Consider the following 19,510-nt stretch of genomic DNA (forward strand, 5'->3'; position numbering starts at 1 on the left):
AACAGTCTCCTAATTGAATCATATTCACAGAAATACAGTTAAATGGTTTATAGAGCATAAAGTAGGGTAGTTCGCTAAATATTGACCGGCTAAAATCCTCAACTATTGATGATCGCACGTGCATTCAAGGATGAGTTTTATAATCTAGTAGTTTGCCAATAATGATTTTAAAGGCTGAATTTCTAAATGTATTGTATGGTGGATTTTTAGCGCGTATGAAGAAAAAATGCCAGTTGCAGGAACTTATACTAAATTATTGAAATTTTTAGATTTCGAGAAACTATTGGAAAAAATGGTAGATAAAAGATAGTTCTGAAAATTTACCTTACCAAAAATTTCGAAATTCAGCCTTTGAAATGTGTTATTGGAAACCAACCAATGCAATAGTCGAAAAGAATTTCTTCTTCTTCATTGGCTTTACACCCCCCACTGGGACATTGCCGCCTCGCAGCTTATTAACTGCGAGGTTTCTAAGCTATGTTACCATTTCTGCATTCGTATATCATGAGGCTAACATGACGATACTTTTATGCCCAGGAGAGTTGAGTCGAGACAATATCCAAACCGAAAATTTCCTAGATCGGCATCGGGAATCGATCCCAGTCATCCTCAGCATGGTCTTGCTTTGTAGCCGCGTATCTTACCGCACGGCTAAGGAGGCCCCCCGAACAGAATTTGTTAGCCATTGTAGACAGGTGAAAATTTTAGCCATTCAACATGCGGTGATTTACTCTCTCAAATATTTTTTTAACACTTTCAACTCTAGTATTATTATTTTTTTAGATCTCCACAATTTGAGGTGACATAGACCTTTGATCTCAATACTTTTTTGCAAAATCCCAAACATAAAATTGCAGGGCTGTTATAACTGTCGCGGATTTGAAGCAGTCGCGAAAATCGAGGTTCCTTCAAATATTGAAGTAATTTTTTTTTCAATTTTTAATTCAACATGTAAATTTTCTTATGAAAGCGTTGAGATTCAAACACATGGTATTCGAGTAACCTTACAATTATCGTATTTGGCTGTTGGTTTAAGTAGATACTTAGACAGTCAACAGATGTCTGCGGTACATAATTCGTGTCTGGTTTCCAAACAACTGGATCTCAAACAAAAGAAAATCGGGATCGGAAGTGGGGCTGGGTTGGCCACACCTTACGTAGGGGCGGAAATAAAATCTATAAACAAGTAATAAACTGGAACCCAGAGGAACATCGTAGCAGAGGCAGACTAAGAGGCTCATGGCGGGGCGGCGCAGCCTAAATGAAGAAATTAAAGAAGTCCACCAAAATCTAACCTGGCAACAGGTTAAATCGATAGCTAGACATAGCCCCTTTGCACCACTAGAGGTGTACACCCAGGTTTTTTTTTACACGGTTGGAATTCATTAATTTCTCGGGTAACCTCATTTTTAACAGCTTTTTCAATATCCCCTGAATTTTCTTTGATTTTTTGTGAATTTTTTCGTGGGGTTAACTCATTGTTTCATTGATGCTGAAGGTCTTAAACGACTAAAACCAAACCGTGTAAAAAAAACCTGGGTGTATAGGACAGGACTCGAGATTCCCAAATCGGACGCATAGTCGGAATCGCGGGCTCGTTCAGTAGCCGCTAAGTTGCGAAGGGCGACGGAAGTCCTTCGTAGCTTAGTTGGTTGAAAGCACCAGTCTAGCGTACTGAGGGTCATGGATTCGAGTCCCATCGAAGGAAAGTGGATACCTTCAATACATTTTTCAAATCAAAATCTTTCACATAATGTACATATTCGCATGTGAGTTTCCAGAACATAGTAAATTGGGGTTGATTTGTTGACATTTTTCGGTTTGTTTTTCTGCGTGACGTTTCGGTCTACTACTTTGTCTCGACCATATTCAGACGCATTTCAATCACCGCAGCAATTTCCACCTCGTTATCTGCTGAGCGGTCACGTACCACTGTAGTAGGAAAATTTTTGAACTCAAACTAACATTTCCCCTCTAAATGCTGTTGAACTTAGTTCAAAATATCAATTATTATGAACATTATTTTGTGTAACAACTTGTAACTCACTACCTCATTATTAATTTGAAATCATTCTAAATATGATCCACTTGAGCGAACTAATTTGAAATTTTATGGGAAGACATCGCGCTTGAGCTTTTTATGCCAAATCGTCTAGTTTCACGCATTTACCGAAAAACCCTACAATGAGTCAATTGGATGATTTGGACAAATCAACTTTTCTTTTTTTACTTTTTCTGCAACTGATAGTCACTATTTGCGTCAACTTTGGTCACTTAAGTCACTATTCTGAACGGCATTGATCGCTACCAGCCCTGCAATACATAAAACGGGTAGCATTCATTATGTTGAAAATTTCGTATTCGACAGTATTCGACAGAGTAAAAAAACACCTTGTTGCTAAGGAAGCTCGGCTGCTTTGAATTTCCTGATTAGATTATCGACTGTCTCGGTTCTGACTCGACTGAAAGATTCGCATATTTCAAAATAGGGCCAAAATGCAGCAGTCTATACACTTATACAGCACAGGTGAAGATGAAGAAATATATAATATTAACGTCGTCGGTCGAACCAAAAAGCTTGAAAATCGTACCACTCGTGTCAATCCCTGCCCTTCGTATTTCTCCCTTGGAGACGAGCCAGCCTCGGGCTGAAAGTCTCCTTAACAAAGACATAAAAAAAAATCTCCCTTCAAAGTGCTATTGAATAGAAACCACAAACCACAAAAGACCATCACCTTGCCGTAACCCGTAATCCTACTACGCACATCACTCGATACATCGTCGCCTTGCCCAGCCGTATCAGTTTGTACGGAAATCCGTGTTCTTACATTAGCTACTTACATTAGGCTTTGAAGTCGATGAACAGATTATGTGTGGGCACGCAATATACGCGGCAATTTAGAAATATCCAGCGTACGGCGAATACCTGGTCCGTGGTTTTAATTTTTTTATTTTTTTAAGCGGGCGCAAAACCTCCTCATATTTTCTATGCATCAACAGATTACAATAAATATCCAAATGATACAATGCGGCTTAAAACTACATCCAACAATAAACTTAAATCTAGGCCTAGCTACTACTGATTGTCGTTTAGAAGGTGAGAAAAGTTCGTACGGAGAGTGTTACGAGATGAATGGAAATCCAATCCAATGGAGCAGCTATTGAATATACGGCACATGCTAGTAATTGGCTCATTGTGACCATAATTAGTTCGTGTGCCATGAAGAAAGAGGAGAGAACGAGAGCGAAGATTCCTATGGCTAACATTGATACTTAACATGGAAAGCAGTGGGGGACAGTCGATGCTCGATTGTAAGAGATCTGCAACGAATATCGCCCGAGAAGTATTGCAACGGACTGTTAACAGCTCTAAATCTATAAGCTTGCAACTTGCAACGGTCTTCATAGCTTGGTAAGTTTGAAGTATCTCTCCATAGAAGGCGGCGTGAAGCGAAGCGTATAAATTTGCGTTGAACGGATTCTATTCTAGAAATATTGTTCTGGTAATATGAAGCCCACACTGCGAAACAATATTTAAAAATCTATCTGATTAAAGAACAATAGAGTGCTTTGAGACAGTGGACATCATCGATATACTTTGCAAATCGTAATATAAAGCCAAGGGTGCGAGATGCTTTAGAAGTTACGTACGCAATATGCTCTCTAAACGTTAGCTTAGAATCTAACATCACCCCGAGGTGTCTGACAGAAGATTCCCGCCGGAGATTAGTGGAACCGATTTTGTAGTCGTAGCTAATTATAGAACGTTTGCGGGAGAATGATATCATTTGACACATTTGTCAGCATTGAGTACCATTTGATAACCCGTTTCGGCCCCGATTTCAAATTGTAAAATCCACCGTTCTCTTGTTTTTCGACCGATTTGCATGAAATTTGGAGGAAAGATGCATTAGACCCTATATTTTTGTGTAGATGTATTGATTTGGTGATTGGGTCCTTGGGTACGATTTTATCGAGGGGGTCCCCTGGGTCAAATGGGGTCAAAAATAGGTCAACTTCCTTTTAATCGTAGATAACTAGTAGTAAATGCTCTCAATAATGATGCAATCGTTTTTATTCATCATTTTGCAATAGTGGGAATAGAAACTGCACGTTTGGACCTCAAAAATCCGGTTACAGATGTTCCGGAAACCTGGTTCCCCCAGGGAAGTGGTCACTTTTTGAGATGTTCTGAATCCCAGCTTGCGACACATCAAACTTCATGATTTTGCAACACAAATATAATAGAAGACATTCGCAGAGCATCTGAGCACATAAGCCACTTCCGGAGGTTCCCTGGGAACCTGGTGCCCTCAGGGAAGTGGTCACTTTGTAAGTGGTTCTGAAACCCAGCTTTCGACACATCGAACTCCATGGTTTTGCAACGCAAGTACAATAGAAGACATTTGCAGAACATCAGATCACGTTGGCCACTTCCGGAGGTTCCCTGGGAACCTGGTGCCCCAAGGGAAGTGGTCACTGTTTGAGTGGTTCTGAAACCCAGCTTGCGACACATCAATCTTTATGATTTTGCAACACAAATACAACAGAAGACATTTGCAGAGCATCTGTGCACATTAGCCACTTCCGGAGGGTCCCTGGGAACCTGAAGCCCTCTGGGAAGTGGTCACTTTTTGATTGATTCTGAAACCCACCTTGCGACACATCGAACTTCATGATTTTGCAACGCAAATACAATAGGAGACATTTGCAGAACTTCTGAGCGCATTGGCCACTTTCGGAGGTTCCCTGGGAACCTGGTGCCCTCAGGGAAATGGTTACTTTGTAAGTGGTTCTGAAACCCAGCTTTCGACACATCGAACTCCATGGTTTTGCAACGCAAGTACAATAGAAGACATTTGCAGAACATGAGATCACGTTGGCCATTTCCGGAGGTTCCCTGGGAACCTGGTGCCCCAAGGTAAGTGGTCACTTTTTGAGTGGTTCTGAAACCAAGCTTGCGACACATAAAACTTCATGATTTTGCAACGCAAGTACAATAGAAGACATTTGCAGAACATCTGACCACATTGGCCACTTCCGGAGGTTCCCTGGGAACCTGATGCCCCAAGGGAAGTGGTCACTTTTTGAGTGGTTCTGAAACCCAGCTTGCGACACATCAATCTTTATGATTTTGCAACACAAATACAACAGAAGACATTTGCAGAGCATCTGTGCACATTAGCCACTTCCGGAGAGTCCCTGGGAACCTGAAGCTCTCAGGGAAGTGGTCACTTTTTGATTGATTCTGAAACCCACCTTGCGACACATCGAACTTCATGATTTTGCAACGCAAATACAATAGGAGACATTTGCAGAACTTCTGAGCGCATTGGCCACTTTTGGAGGTTCCCTGGGAACCTGGTGCCCTCAGAGAAGTGGTCACTTTGTAAGTGGTTCTGAAACCCAGCTTGCGACACATCGAACTCCATGGTTTTGCAACGCAAGTACAATAGAAGACATTTGCAGAACATCAGATCACGTTAGCCACTTCCGGAGGTTTCCTGGGAACCTGATGCCCCAAGGAAAGTGGTCACTTTTTGAGTGGTTCGGAGACCCAGCTTGCGACACATCAAGCTTTATGATTTTGCTACACAAATACAATGGAAGACATTTGCTCAGCATCTGGGCACATTGTCCACTTACGAAGGTTTCCTGAGAACATGATGCCCCAAGGAAAGTTCCCACTTTTTGAGTCGATTTGATGATACCCAGCTTGTGACACATCAAACTTCAGCTCTTCTCATCACAAATAGATATTTATAGACATTAGAGCCATTTACAGAGCATCTGGGCACATTGGCCACTTTCCGAGGTTCCCTGGGAAGCTGTAGCTCTCAGGGAAGTGGTCGCTTTTTGAATGTTTCTGAAATCCAGTTCACAACACATCAAATTTTCTGATTTTGCAATACAAATACAATAGAAGACATTGGCAGAGTATCTGGGCACAATGACCTATTGCGGAGGTTTCATGTAAACATACTGCATTTCACAACCTTGGGTGGTTATGAAACCCAGCTTGCGACACATCCAACTTGATAATTTTGTAACATAAAGAAGTTGAAGGCATTTCCACATTTGGAGAGCATCTGGGACATTGGAGTCATTCGCTGAAAACCTCGCCATTGTTAGGTGGTTTTGGAAGCTATCTAGCAATACATCCAATATCATGGTTTTGTAACACAGATTCAATGAAAGATACTTACGCAGCATCTAGAAACATTGGCCACTAATTTTAAGGGTAAATATGCTATATGATATTTTGGGGCCTTCCTTAGCCGTGCGATAAGATGCGCGGCTAAAAAGCAAGACCATGTTGAACAAAGCTGGAGCTGAAGTTTGATGTGTCACAAGCTGGGTATCAAATCGACTCAAAAAGTAGGAACTTTCCTTGGGGCACCAGGTTCCCAGGGAACCTCCGGAAGTGGCCAATGCGCTCAGAAGTTCTTTAAATGTCTCCTATTGTATTTGCGTTGCAAAATCATGAAGTTTGATGTGTCGCAAGCTGGGTTTCAGAATCAATCAAACAAGGGACCACTTCCCTGAGGGCTTCAGGCTCCCAGGGACCCTCCGGAAGTGGCGAATGTGCACATATGCTCTGCAAATGTCTTCTATTGTATTTGTGTGGAAAAATCATGAAGTTTGATGTGTCGCAAGCTGGGTTTTAGAACAACTCAAAAAGTGACCATTTCTCTTGGGGCATCAGGTTCCCAGGGAACCTCCGGAAGTGGCCAATGTGGTCAGATGTTCTGCAAATGTCTTCTATTTTATTTGCGTTGCTAAATCATGAAGTTCGATGTGTCGCAAGCTGGGTTTAGGAATCAATCAGAAAGTGACCACTTCCCTAAGGGCACCAGGTGCCCATGGAAATTCCGGAAGTGGTCAATGTGGTCGGATGTTCTGCAAATGTTTCCTATTGTATTTACGTTGAAAAATCATGAAGTTCGAAGTGTCGCAAGCTGGGTTTCAGAATCAATCAAAAAATGACCACTTCCCTGAGGGCACCAGGTCCCCAGGGAACTTTCGGAAGCGGCCAATGTGGTCAGATGTTCTGCACATGGCTTCTTTTGTATTTGCGTTGCTAAATAATGAACTTCGAAGTGTCGCAAGCTGGGTTTAGGAATCAATCTGAAAGTGACCACTTCTCTGAGGGCACCAGCTGCCCAGGGAACTTCCGGAAGTGGCCAATGTGGTCAGATGTTCTGCAAATGTTTCCTATTGTATTTGCGTTGCAAAATCGTGAAGTTTAATGTGTCGCAAGCTGGGTTTCAGAATCAATCAAAAAGTGACCACTTCCCTGAGGGCACCAGGTTCCCAGGGAACCTCCGGAAGTGGCTTATGTGCTCAGATGCTCTGCGAATGTCTTCTATTATATTTGTGTTGCAAAATTATGAAGTTTGATGTGTCGCAAGCTGGGATTCAGAACATCTCAAAAAGTGACCACTTCCCTGGGGGAACCAGGTTTCCAGAACATCTGTAACCGGATTTTTGAGGTCCAAACGTGCAATTTCTATTCCCACTATTGCAAAATGATGAATAAAAACGATTGCATCATTATTGAGAGCATTTACTACTAGTTATCTACGATTAAAAGGAAGTTGACCTATTTTTGACCACATTTGACCCAAGGGACCCCCTTGATAAAACCGTACCCAAGGACCCAATCACCAAATCAATACATCTACACAAAAATATAGGGTTTAATGCATCTTTCCTCCAAATTTCATGCAAATCGCTCGAAAAACAAGAGAACGGTGGATTTTACAATTTGAAATCGTAGCCCGGGCCGAAACGGGTTAAATCACACCAGTTTTCAAACAAATTCAGTTGTGATTGTAGGAACAATGCATCATCGAGATTTTGTATAATCCAGTACAGTTTGAAATCATCGGCGAAAGAGAGCTTGAAAGACTTGAGCAACAAATTGATGTCGTTCAAATTAATGATAAAAACAAGTGTCCCAAGATGGCTACCTTGGGGCCCTCCTGAGGTCATCGGAAAATAGGATGAAAATGCAATATCCAATTTTGATTGCCATTTCTCGGATTGCTTAGATATGACTGCAGCCAGTTCAGGAGAGGCTCGGAGAATCCAAGACGCTCGAAATTGGCTAAGGCGATTTTAAGATTGATTTTATCAAAGGGTGCTGTAAAGTCCGTATAAATCGAATCAACCTGTTGTCCTTTCTGAAGATCCTTAATGATGGTTGACGAATAAACAAGTAGGTTGGTATTTGTTGATCGTTTGGGGATGAAGCCCTGTTGATCCTCTGATATATAACCCAGACAGTTGTGAGATAAAAAAATGTGGACCAGTTTTTCAAACAGCTTCGAGATTGCACATAGAGCAGCAATACCCCTATAGTTCTTGATTTGCTGCTTATCACCTTTCTTGAAGACAGGAAAAATGTAGGATTTTTTCCAGTGATCCGGAAAAGTTCCAGTACGCAACGATAAGTTAAACTACATCAATAGAGGCAGACAGACATAAACTGGAGGAAAACTTTTTCAAAATAATTGATGGGATGCCATCCGGTCCCGGATTAGAAGATGATTTTAGGGAGGAACAGCATTCGGCGACATTGGCAGCAGCTTGCTGAACTTCTGATTCGTTGAGAAGATGGTTCGAAAAAAACTCCAGAGAATTGCTCCAAAAAAAGATCACAAATTCCTTCAGTGGACGTTTGTTCGATATAACCATTAGTGATGACAGTTGGGAGACCGGATTCTTTCCGTTGTGAATCCACAAAGCCCCAAAAACCTTTTGGGTTAAGTCGTAGGTTTCTTTGCATTTTTCGTTGATACGAAGAGTAGAGTCGTTCACATCACGACTGCTTCCGTTTAGAGGTTGTTGCAATGATTTTTGGTGTTTATAGGTATCTCTTGTTAGATTTTTTTTTTAAATTGAAAACAGCCCAAACACACTAAATCGACTTGAGCCACCTCGAAATTTTATCCGAATTAGCTGAAAATTTGTCAGGAGGCTTATTTTAGCATAAAAATGGTGATTCTTTGCTGACCGGTTGAACTTTCAATACTTTTTGATTTTTTTTTTTAACTTTTACTTACTTACTTTTTGAAAACATGAAGAGGTTTAAATAACTCAATGTTTGTATGTTTGTGTGTATGTTCCTGCTCTTGAACTCTTGAACCATGGCTTGCCCAGGGAAAGCAATGATTAATGTGTTTCTTTCTGGATGGTGAATGTGATTCTTTAAAAATAGACGTTTGCCCGGAATAAGGCGATTTTGGGTTTGATCCCTTTTCCAAAATCAGTCAATGTTTTCAAATGAAGCATGCCTTCTTTTAATCAAATGATGAAGTATCAATAAGAAAACACAATTATCATGTTGACGCATTGGTTTATTCATTTTCCGATTGTGAAAAAACTGCACATCAAACTGGCAACACCGAGCAAGGCCGGGTACATACAGCTAGTGAGGAATAAGTTCCAAAACCTTGATAATTCGCAAGATAATACCAATATCTTCTTCTTCTTCTTCTTATTGGCATTACATCCCCACACTGGGACAGAGCCGCCTCGCAGCTTAGTGTTCATTAAGCACTTTCACAGTTATTACCTGCGAGGTTTCTAAGCCAGGTTACCATTTTTGCATTTGTATATCATGAGGCTGGCACGATGATACTTTCATGCCCAGGGAAGTCGAGACAATTTCCAATCCAAAAATTGCCTAGACCGGCACCGGGAATCGAACCCAGCCACCCTCAGCATGGTCGTGCTGTGTAGCCGCGCGTCTTACCGCACGGCTAAGGAGGGCCCCAATATGCTAATATTGAATGAGAACGTTAAAACTTTTTAATAATAAATTTAAGATGGATTTTTAATGGATGAAAACTAGGAAGAAAATTCTAGAAATTTAAATTGAAGACCTGATTATGTTACGTATCGAATGTTTTGATTGCCCAAAATGTGTTTAAATCCTTTTAGGAAAAAAAATGATCCTGATCGGAAACAAAGATTTGGGTCTTCGAGTTAAATCAGTGTTTAAATTTTAATTAGTTGTTTTATAATTTTGTGGATTTTAATAAACCAATGCCTATGATGCGGTTATTCGCTGCTTTACTTACTTCATTGCTAAGTTCTCTAAGATAAAAACATTATTTTAATTTGATTCATTTTACTGGAGAGAATTATGTCTTTCCTCACATAATTTTGCGATAATTTGAAAAGCTTCATCAGATAAAACCAAGAGCTGAACATAAAAATATGTTGGCCTATACTATAAGATTTCGTACGTTTTAACTGCTTTCTGTGAACATTAAGCTTGAAGAAAAACTACCCATTGTCCAATGCAATGTCCATTGGCTCTGTCAGAAACTTACGAAGTTTAACAAAAACCGGGAAAATTTAGTAAAATTTATCGGAAAAAGCGGGAAAACGGGAATTTGAAACTCTATACGCAATAAACCTGTAAAAAAAGATCACTTATTAAGTTTTTATTAATAGATGAGATATGACAGAAACAGATGTTGGGGTTGTGCATTTGAGTTTATCACTGTTTGAAAGTTGTACAAGACCTCGAACATTTCATACTGATATCGTCTTTGCGTCTTCAGAATTGTCTAAAAATGTTCATAAAGATATGAGATATGATTTTTTGTTAAATATATATTGCCCTATTGCCAAACTTTTTCTAAATATGTTTTCTGTCTCCTTTTCAGACTGCTTTCCTCACAGTATTCTTGTTGCCATTTCGAGTGATACTTATACTGATCTGCCTGGTGATAGCATGGTCATTAGCGACGATAGGACTTTACGGCATATCCCGTGAAGAATTAAGAACAAGACCCTTATCAGGATGGAGGCGGTGAGTTACTCATTCCAGACAAAGCAAATTTGCTTCAAGCACTCCAACATGGTATCGTTAGTTCGACTGTAGTTCTCTGATATATTTTTGAAACACTTTTTTGCTAGCATTGCTAACATTATTACTAATACTCTACCCTGTAATTAACCTTGTTGTTCCCAATAATGATAATGACTGCAGCTCAAAATTAAAAAATAATGTAATTATATCAATAATCGAAAATCCGGTATAAGTCAAAATTATATTTGCATTCGCTACGAAAGATGCTTCGGGTCAGTCAACATCCAATCAATCTTACTTAATAAGAGACGATTGAATTACATATCAATAAACAGCAACAATAAGTTGTAATCACATCATTCCGGCCGGGTTCTACCCTCGTAGTACTATCGCGTGTCGTTCAAAGCCACGCGGTTTCTCTTTTATTTACTAACAAATGCCAAACAGTCAACAACAGTTTCCTTTGAAGGGACAATGCGGATATGTTCGGTTCGTTTACGGAGCACAGCTGGGCTGTATGGCACAGTTTGTCTTATTGTTGACCCACTGATGCAGAATTGCTAGCGTGTTGCAATGTATCATTTAGTTAGTTGGTCGTATATTTATGTACAGTACTGATGTACCGTGAATCTACGTGGATAGAGTGTCAATGTCAAGACCAGATTAATCAACTGGAAATATCAGTTTGTCATGGCTTATATGTTCAATTTAAGATCAGTTGAAACTAAAAGAATCAACTTTCTTCCACTCTTGTTTCTTTATTTTGATAACTTGAATTTCTATTTTCGAGTTTAGATAATAACTCGGTCAAAGAAACATGTAATACAGCTAAACAATAACAATTCTCCATTTTATTTATTCACTCTTCTTACCTTATTTTTATTCTATAATACATATTTAATATCATAGTATTATACTTCGTTCATACAACGTGTTTGCTAAGGCTTTGTACTGTCTTTAGCGCTCTTTATAAATCCTTTGAATAACCCTTTTGACCCAACCTTTCCGTCTGCTGATGCGCCGATTCGACCTGTTTTTAGTCCTCCGCGCAGGCAAGATCTATTGAAGGGATAATGGTGCAAGATTTACCCCTTTCGATCATTAACTCATGTGCCAGTAGATCTTAATGAAAAGCTAAAGGAAAGACAAATCAATTATATTCAAATATTTTTTTTTCTATCTGTTTATTGAAGCTCGACACTAGACAAATGAACTTGACGTGTTATTAAACCGGTCATTCGACATTGTAGTATACGCGCCATGTAGTCTAATGGGTTAATTTTAGGCTATTCCCTCCTATTCAAATCCATCGAACCGAAGAAATTGACACGCCATAGCATGATACATGGCGTGATCTTGTTCGTTTCCCGATACTGACACTCTAGGAAATTTCGACAAACAATATCATGCTACAAGATACAGATTTCGATACATTTTTGTGTCGGTTTACTTAAGCGTGCTAGACATATTGCTCTGCACTAAGCTACAATCTTGCTGGTATTTTGCGATTGTAAGAGCGCGCAAATCACGCGAGTTCTCTTTGCTCAGCACAACGGCAAATAAAAGCAAAGTCGGATGGGTTGAATGAATGCCTTCGAAGGTGGTGATAAGAGCGTCTAGGGTGTCCCAATCAAACAAGTGTGGAGTACAATTTTTTTATAACTCGAAAGATATTCATATTTCGATGTAAACTGAAAAGTATCTTTATAAAGTGTCGTTTGTGATTTTAAAACATAAAGCAATGATTCAAATGATTAGGGAAAGTGCAGGTAGTACGCCCACAGGGATCAAAACGTGAATATGACTAAACAGCCACATTGTGATTATTTTCAACAGACTGTGACAGCAATGAAAAATATTGCTACTGGATACTAAATTTTATGATTTTACTCTTATTATACATGAAAAACTCGAAAAACGGTTTGTGCATGTTTTGATGCAATTCTGGCTCAATAAATTTGAGTCTTTATATATCACTGTTATAAATTGGTAAATTGCGATTTAAGCCATTAAGCATGCTGTTTACATACTTTCGTGTTCCACACGAAATCGTCGTCAAAATAGGTCTCAAACAGGTATTATAGGGCCTCAAACTTTCAAGGTCGGTATAGGGGAATATACTCATTCCGTGAATTTTAAACAGCTGAAATACTCGATCGTAACATAGGCAATTTAACTAAAAAATAGTGATGTAGCCATATGCGCGTTTTAACTACCGGTGCATCTCACCCCGCATGGTTTTAATCCATTTTTTCGGGTGCTTTGCATAACCCAAGAGAAGGCTGATGAGAAGAATTTTTTTTAGGAAATGAAGTATTCTTCCCAGGCTTTCGGATGGGGATGACTTTCAGGACGATGCACACTGAGGAAAACAGATTTCAAAGGTGTAAAAAAATTTTTTTTTTATTAAGGAGACTTTCAACCCTAGGCTGGCTCGTTTCCGGTGGAAAACTTGGTAACTTTCTTCATGAACAACTTACAGAAGAGATTAAGAGCTTATTCGATAGGAAATTCAGAAATTCACAGACGTGCAACACTTCTGCATGTAGTTATTGAGCTCCTTTTGCCCCAATGTCCCATATATCACGATTTTATATATTTCTCGTTATTTTATCTTTAATATATTGTTTTAAAATTGTGTTTATCTTTTCACCTTGGATCCACAGAAGGGCACTAAACAAACCAGCGGAGATATATCAGCTTCCACAGTGATATTCTTCCCTCCCCCTTCATACGGGAGTTTGGCAGAAGGAAGGTTTTGTGATATATACCATCACAAATATTGCCCTCCGCTCGCTTCCAAATCGACTTCTATAAAAAACATTCTTCATGCCTGCCGTATCCTAACGGAACTATCAATTCTATTCTTTCGTCTCTAATTCTATGATGAAGATGTACGTCTAAGTTTGGAAGATGATATTAGCATTTCCATATCATAGTAAATCGTTCTACTTCACGTAGAAGTAATACACTCAAATCATTAATTAATAGTTTGCTGGTGAAATTTAGAAATTTGAGAGATTTTGTGGTCAAATAAGCATCAAAGGACATTTTATGTGCATTTTTTACGTATCCTGTAAAAAAAAATATATTTACAGATAATATTTACTGATAATTGATAAATAAAAATATTTACAGATATTATTATCCCAAAATGTTAAACAGATATTGATTAATGTTCGCAGAACAAAAATTAATGAAGTAAGTCGTTTCGCAAATGTTTTATTCTGTTATTTATTTGGTAAAAACGGTTTTCAAAACTTCTAAATAGCCCCGATGCCAAACATTCCCAAACTATACCCGATAGCACAGCAAGTCAAGAATAGTCATATTATATGAGTCTTGATGTGATCATAGATAGGAGGTGATGGGAGACATTCGTTTTTCTTACCTTTTTGCCCACTGTGCAAAACATCACCCACTCAATTTCTTGAAAAAAAAATCCCTTCTGAATAAGCCCTCGATCTCCTCTGTGAGTCGTCCGTGAAAAAAGTTATGCTAATTTTTCCAGCGAACCATTCATCAAATCTGTCAAATCTACACAAAATTAGAAGCCTGAAAACAGATTTATATTTTTTTGAATTTTTTCGCCAATTTTTTGTATGGGTTAATGGGGGATCAAATGTCCCCATATTGAGGCAATAACTTCAAACTCAAATATCCTAAAACTTTGATGGAATGTTGACATTTTCATCAGTACAAATCATTAAGCACATTTATGGCTTTGTGCTGTGAAAAAATGAAAGCATTTGGTCATTGTTATGAAAAGTTATTCAAATTTTGCGTGGCCAATAAAAAAATCTTTAGGAAGGTCAAAACATACAAACCGCCCTGCAGAATAAATAAGGTTGTCAATTAAAAAAAAAAACTCACCACATAAAGGTCATTTGTCTAGAGGATCTATACTAAAAAATACGCTAGAACAAAACTACTTTAGTTCTCGATAAAACAGGGGGTGATCAAGTCTCCCCGGGGATCAAGTCTACCCACCTTCCCCTACTATCAAGCATGGTTTGGAAATTTTTGGCATTGGTGCTATTCAGAAGTTTTGAAAATGTATTTTGTATGTAGATTGTAGATTGATGTCCTAGAGCCTGGTAAGCATATATGTTATGTGCTGGTAAGCTCTATCCATGACTGCATTCCGAGATCAGTTGATGATTTGAGATCAGTGTTAGAAAATGTAAACAAAGAGTGAGAACAAGTAAGGAGAGTGTTGAGTAGAATTTTGTTGATGACTTTTGTCTGCTTGTGATGCAAGATTGATGTTCTAAAGCCTGGTAAGCTCTATCTTCCTAACCTCTATCCACTATACTGCATTTCGGGATCAATAGATGACTTGAGTACAGTGTTAGAAAATGTAAACAAAGAGTGAGAATAAGTAAGGAAAGAGTTGCGTAGAATGTTGCCGGAGACTTTTGTCTGAGTTTGATGCAAGATTGATGTTCTACGTCAAGCTGTAGAACAGCTCTATCCATGACTGCATTCCGAGATCAGTTGATGATATGATATCAGTGTTAGAAAATGTAAACAAAGAGTGAGAACAAGTAAGGAGAGTGTTGAGTAGACTTTTGTTGGTGACTTCTGTCTGATTTTGATGCAAGGTTGATGTTCTATAGCCTGGTGAGCTCTATCCATGATTGCATTCCGAGATCAGTTGATGATATGAGATCAGTGTTAGAAAATGCAAACAAAGAGTGAGAACAAGTAAGGAAAGAGTTAAGTAGAATGATGTTGGTGACTTTTGTCTGCTTGTGATGCAAGATTAATGTTCTGGAGCCTGCTTGGAGCATGGTTGAATTGATTTCAGTGTTACAAAATGTAAACAAAGAATGAGACCTTATCAGCAAAGATTTGCGTAAAAATTGGTATTTTTTTCTGATTTCGGCACTAGATTGATGTTCTTAGGTATTATATAGTAGAGTAAAATATTAATAATAATATTGTAATAGAGTAGAGCAGGGGGAAGATGTATGGATTGAGATGGGTATAATCAAATATATAGATTGAATTGAATAAGAGGGCAGATACATTAGTCACGAGTACCAGATGCTAGTGTGACAGATGAGCGAAGTCAGATTTCAGTTTTGTGATGTATTTCGCGGGAAGTAGTAGTGCTTCCGAGCTGCTGCGGATCGAGCAGCAGCTGGAAGCGGCTGATTCGAATGCAGCCGTCTCCTCCGGACACGACACTCCCCACTTTGAAGAAGGGGCTTACTTACAAATGAAACAGACATTTCTGCATAACTCGAGAACTAATCAGAGAATTTCAATTTTAGGCTAAACGAAGTTCGTCGGGTCTGCTAGTAACAAATTAAAACATCATTAGTTTTGGTTGGGCAAGCATTATTAAATATCTGTTCAACAATAATCTGATATGCCGATGCCGATATGCTCACATATTCTCGTGATTGAGACAGTCGAGAAATTTTTCGTAGTCAATGAATACCAAGTAAAGGGACTCTTGGAATTCGTTGACCTGCTCCAGAATAATACGGAGCGTGACAATATGGTTCGCACATAATCTTCCGACAAGGAATCCGGCCTGTTGCCGCCGGAGATTCGTATCGATCTTCTTCTGAATTCGGGCTAGGATGGTACGTGATGGTACGCATCAAAATAAAGCATCGCTAGTTTCTTTCGCAGGCATCATTACACCCATCTTCGCCCGTTAAAGCGTCGTGAGATATCTTAGAGGAGGCGAATGTCCCCGGCTGATGCGGGTATTTTGGCGAGAAAGTCTGCCCACGCTTGCTTGTCCCGTCGACATGTGCCCTTCACTTCCTTCTCCAGAGTATATATAGAGCCGAGTATCGTTGACGGGTTGAGAATTTGGCTCTTGTGGTTTTTGTTCGCTCCTCTATCTTCCTCCAGGTCTAATCGGTGACCCATTGTTTTCTGCGAGTGCGCAGATTGTTCAGATTAATCTAGCTGGTGGCGAGTAAGGCGTGCTTGATGGCGGTCTTCCACGATTCCACCTTCCGGAATATCTGCAGGATGAATCTCGAGTTCTTCCGCGAAGAACCCTTTCAACATGGCATTATCAAATAGAGCTCCCTATTATTTACCCAATCCATTAGCACAAATTTTTCCTACCGAGACATCTATGAAGGTGGGATGGGATTAAAGGTGGAATGAGCCGAGGCCTAAATTTTAAAATTTTGGCCAATTTCCCAAACATCTTGGCATAGACTGGGGGAGCGCGGATCTTATTTGAGAAAGCACTATGTATTGCTGGCCTTGATAATTTCTGTCATGAGATTGTAACGTGTCTAAGGCGCATGCAGTACGTTGGTAACATTTCGCAGAATAATCAAATCTTTGTTTGGAGCGTGTTGTTTAAACCTCTGGAATGACGTGAAGCTGATCATCGACGTCGTCAAGTATGGCTGGTATGACTGACACTGGTAGTAGAGGTGCATTTTGAACACGAGAACGCGTGTTCGTGTTCTCACTGTTCAAGAGCACTGACCTAACATAGCAACTCGTATCTTAGGAAAACAAATGCAGCTGACGGCATGCTATACAGTTTTTGTTTAGTGAGGAAAAACATGGGCATCTGACGGATAGCAATCAAACATGTTCGTATGTTTTTGCATATTTCCAAATCTAGGTAACCTTAGTTTTGTTTTGCGTCACAACCCAAGTAGCACATTTCTATCGAATCTGGTAACAACAACTTGATTGTGACCAAATTCGGTCGAATATCAGTTACGGCAACTGAGCTGGAACATGTGTGCTACTAGGGAATCCAGTGCACACTGAACTGTGTACAGAGTTCAAAACTGTGAACACCATGGAACGCTCTTGGCTAATTTTCTGTTCAGGATGCATCTCTGGCTGGTAGTCGATGTTGTCTTCCACGCGCCTTTGGAGCTGACAGTATTTTCAACAAGACGTTGCACTTCATCACCGTTTTGTTAACTTGTTTCCGGAAAATATGCTTGCTGTCTAGGGTCAAGCCAAGGTAGTCAGCCTCGTTGGCCCATTCCAGGAACATGCAAGTGCCGCCTTCTTGAGGTTTTGGCATGTCGGAGATGAACAGGTTGAACATCAGGAGTCTGTGGACACTACCTTGCGGGACGCCTGCGATAATGTCGTGCGCGTTGGAACTAGCTCTGCTGATTGAGACCCGGAATCTCATCCGACAGATCAGTGGCGTAGCCAGAAAATTGGTCTGGGGGGGGGGGGGGGTTTCTAAACAATTTTTTTTATTTGAGAAGGTAAAACAAAATTTTCTTCTAAAAATGTTGTCCCTGGGGGCGGGGTTTATACCCAAAACCACCCCCGTGGCTACGCCACTGCGACAGATAGTTGCGGATGACATCGAGTATGGTCATGGCGTATGTGTGAGAGACATGCTAATTCCGTCTGAGGACATTGGTTACTCGGGTCAGTTGGTGTACGTTTGATCAACCACGTCTGAAACTAAACTGCTCCTCACGCAAGATGTTATGTTGTTCGGCAGACTCGAGAGGACGGTAGATTGCTTTTTCAAATAGGTTGGATAACCGTGAAAGACGATGGCGTTTTGGAGAGAAAGGATTCTTCCAAGGCTTCCGCAAGGGCATTACTTTTGTAAACTGCCAGGATGATGAGAAGTAGCTGAGTTACAGACACCAATTGAAGATCATCGAAAGGTGCTGAAAGAATGGAGCACTCATGTGTTTGAGCTCGAGATTTAGGGTGCTGTCGAAGCCTGGAGTCTTCATGTTTTTTTGATGATTTGATATACGCCGTCAAATTCGCCAGCTGTGATCTCCAACTCCTCCGAGAAGTCGTTTGGAATCAGATGGATGTTGTTCGCAAGCTCGCAGATGGCTGCATCATGTGGACTAGTGATGTTCTGTCAAAGATTGTATGAGCTGACAAAATGGCGACCTACTTCGGCTGCCTTCTCTGCAGGAGCTATCAAGCAATCCTTAGAGTCATTGTTGTCTAGTGGTTAGCTTCCAGAACGGCTTAGCACAGTCTGGAAGAGCGCGGATCTTATTGGAAAATCGCTATTTCTGAGGTCTACCATTCTGGCCTGGATAATTTTGGTCATGCGATTGCACCGGGTCTTAAGCGCAGGCAGCCCAGTACGTTGGTACTGCCTGCGAGTGACATTTCGCAGACGGATTAAATCTTTGGTGAGTGTATCAATGGTCAAAATGTAGCTTAACTGACGGGCCTTTGCTACATGCTGTTTGCGGGCTACGAAGAGCGCCTCCTGGATGGCGTGCAGCTGCTCGTAAACATCCACGGATGACACCGGATGCCGCTGGTAGTCGAAGTTCTCATCCATGCATTATTGAAACCGACCCCAGTCGACTTGGTGTTAGTTACGCCGGGTCAGCTCGTGCCGATTCACCGAAGATCCAACTTCCGAGCTGAGCTCCTGGAAGACGACCGGCTGGGAAACGTGATCGTTTATGTTCGTGATGAAGATGTCGAGTGTTGCATGGGTACCGGACCGTGCCAACCGGGTAGGGCTGTCAGGGCTCAGGATGGTGTAGTGGCCCTCCAGCTCGTCGTTGGACCAGGCGAGTCCGTTTTAGTCGGTGTCACCCTACGATTGGTGTATGCGTTCAGGTCAATGATGAACTGCCCCTGCCGCGGAGTGACTATATCCCTTCGTAGTTTGGCTAACGTGTCGTCGTGGATTTTGACTTATGTGGGACAGTGACCCACGATGAACGT

The 19,510-nt window shown here is 40.4% G+C and overlaps 1 protein-coding gene across 4 annotated transcripts in view; it reads left to right on the forward strand.

The window, feature by feature from the left end:
- LOC134205642 (lysophosphatidylcholine acyltransferase) overlaps positions 1–19,510 on the forward strand; it is an 83,939-nt gene that overhangs the window by 19,903 nt on the left and 44,526 nt on the right. For all 4 annotated transcript variants that reach the window (XM_062681089.1, XM_062681086.1, XM_062681087.1 and 1 more), the window contains one exon: positions 10,683–10,828. In XM_062681089.1, the coding sequence (XP_062537073.1) occupies positions 10,683–10,828 (146 nt within the window). The remainder of the gene's footprint in view (positions 1–10,682; positions 10,829–19,510) is intronic.

The sequence above is a fragment of the Armigeres subalbatus genome, chromosome 1, assembly GCF_024139115.2.
Source record: "Armigeres subalbatus isolate Guangzhou_Male chromosome 1, GZ_Asu_2, whole genome shotgun sequence".
NCBI lineage: Eukaryota > Metazoa > Arthropoda > Insecta > Diptera > Culicidae > Armigeres > Armigeres subalbatus.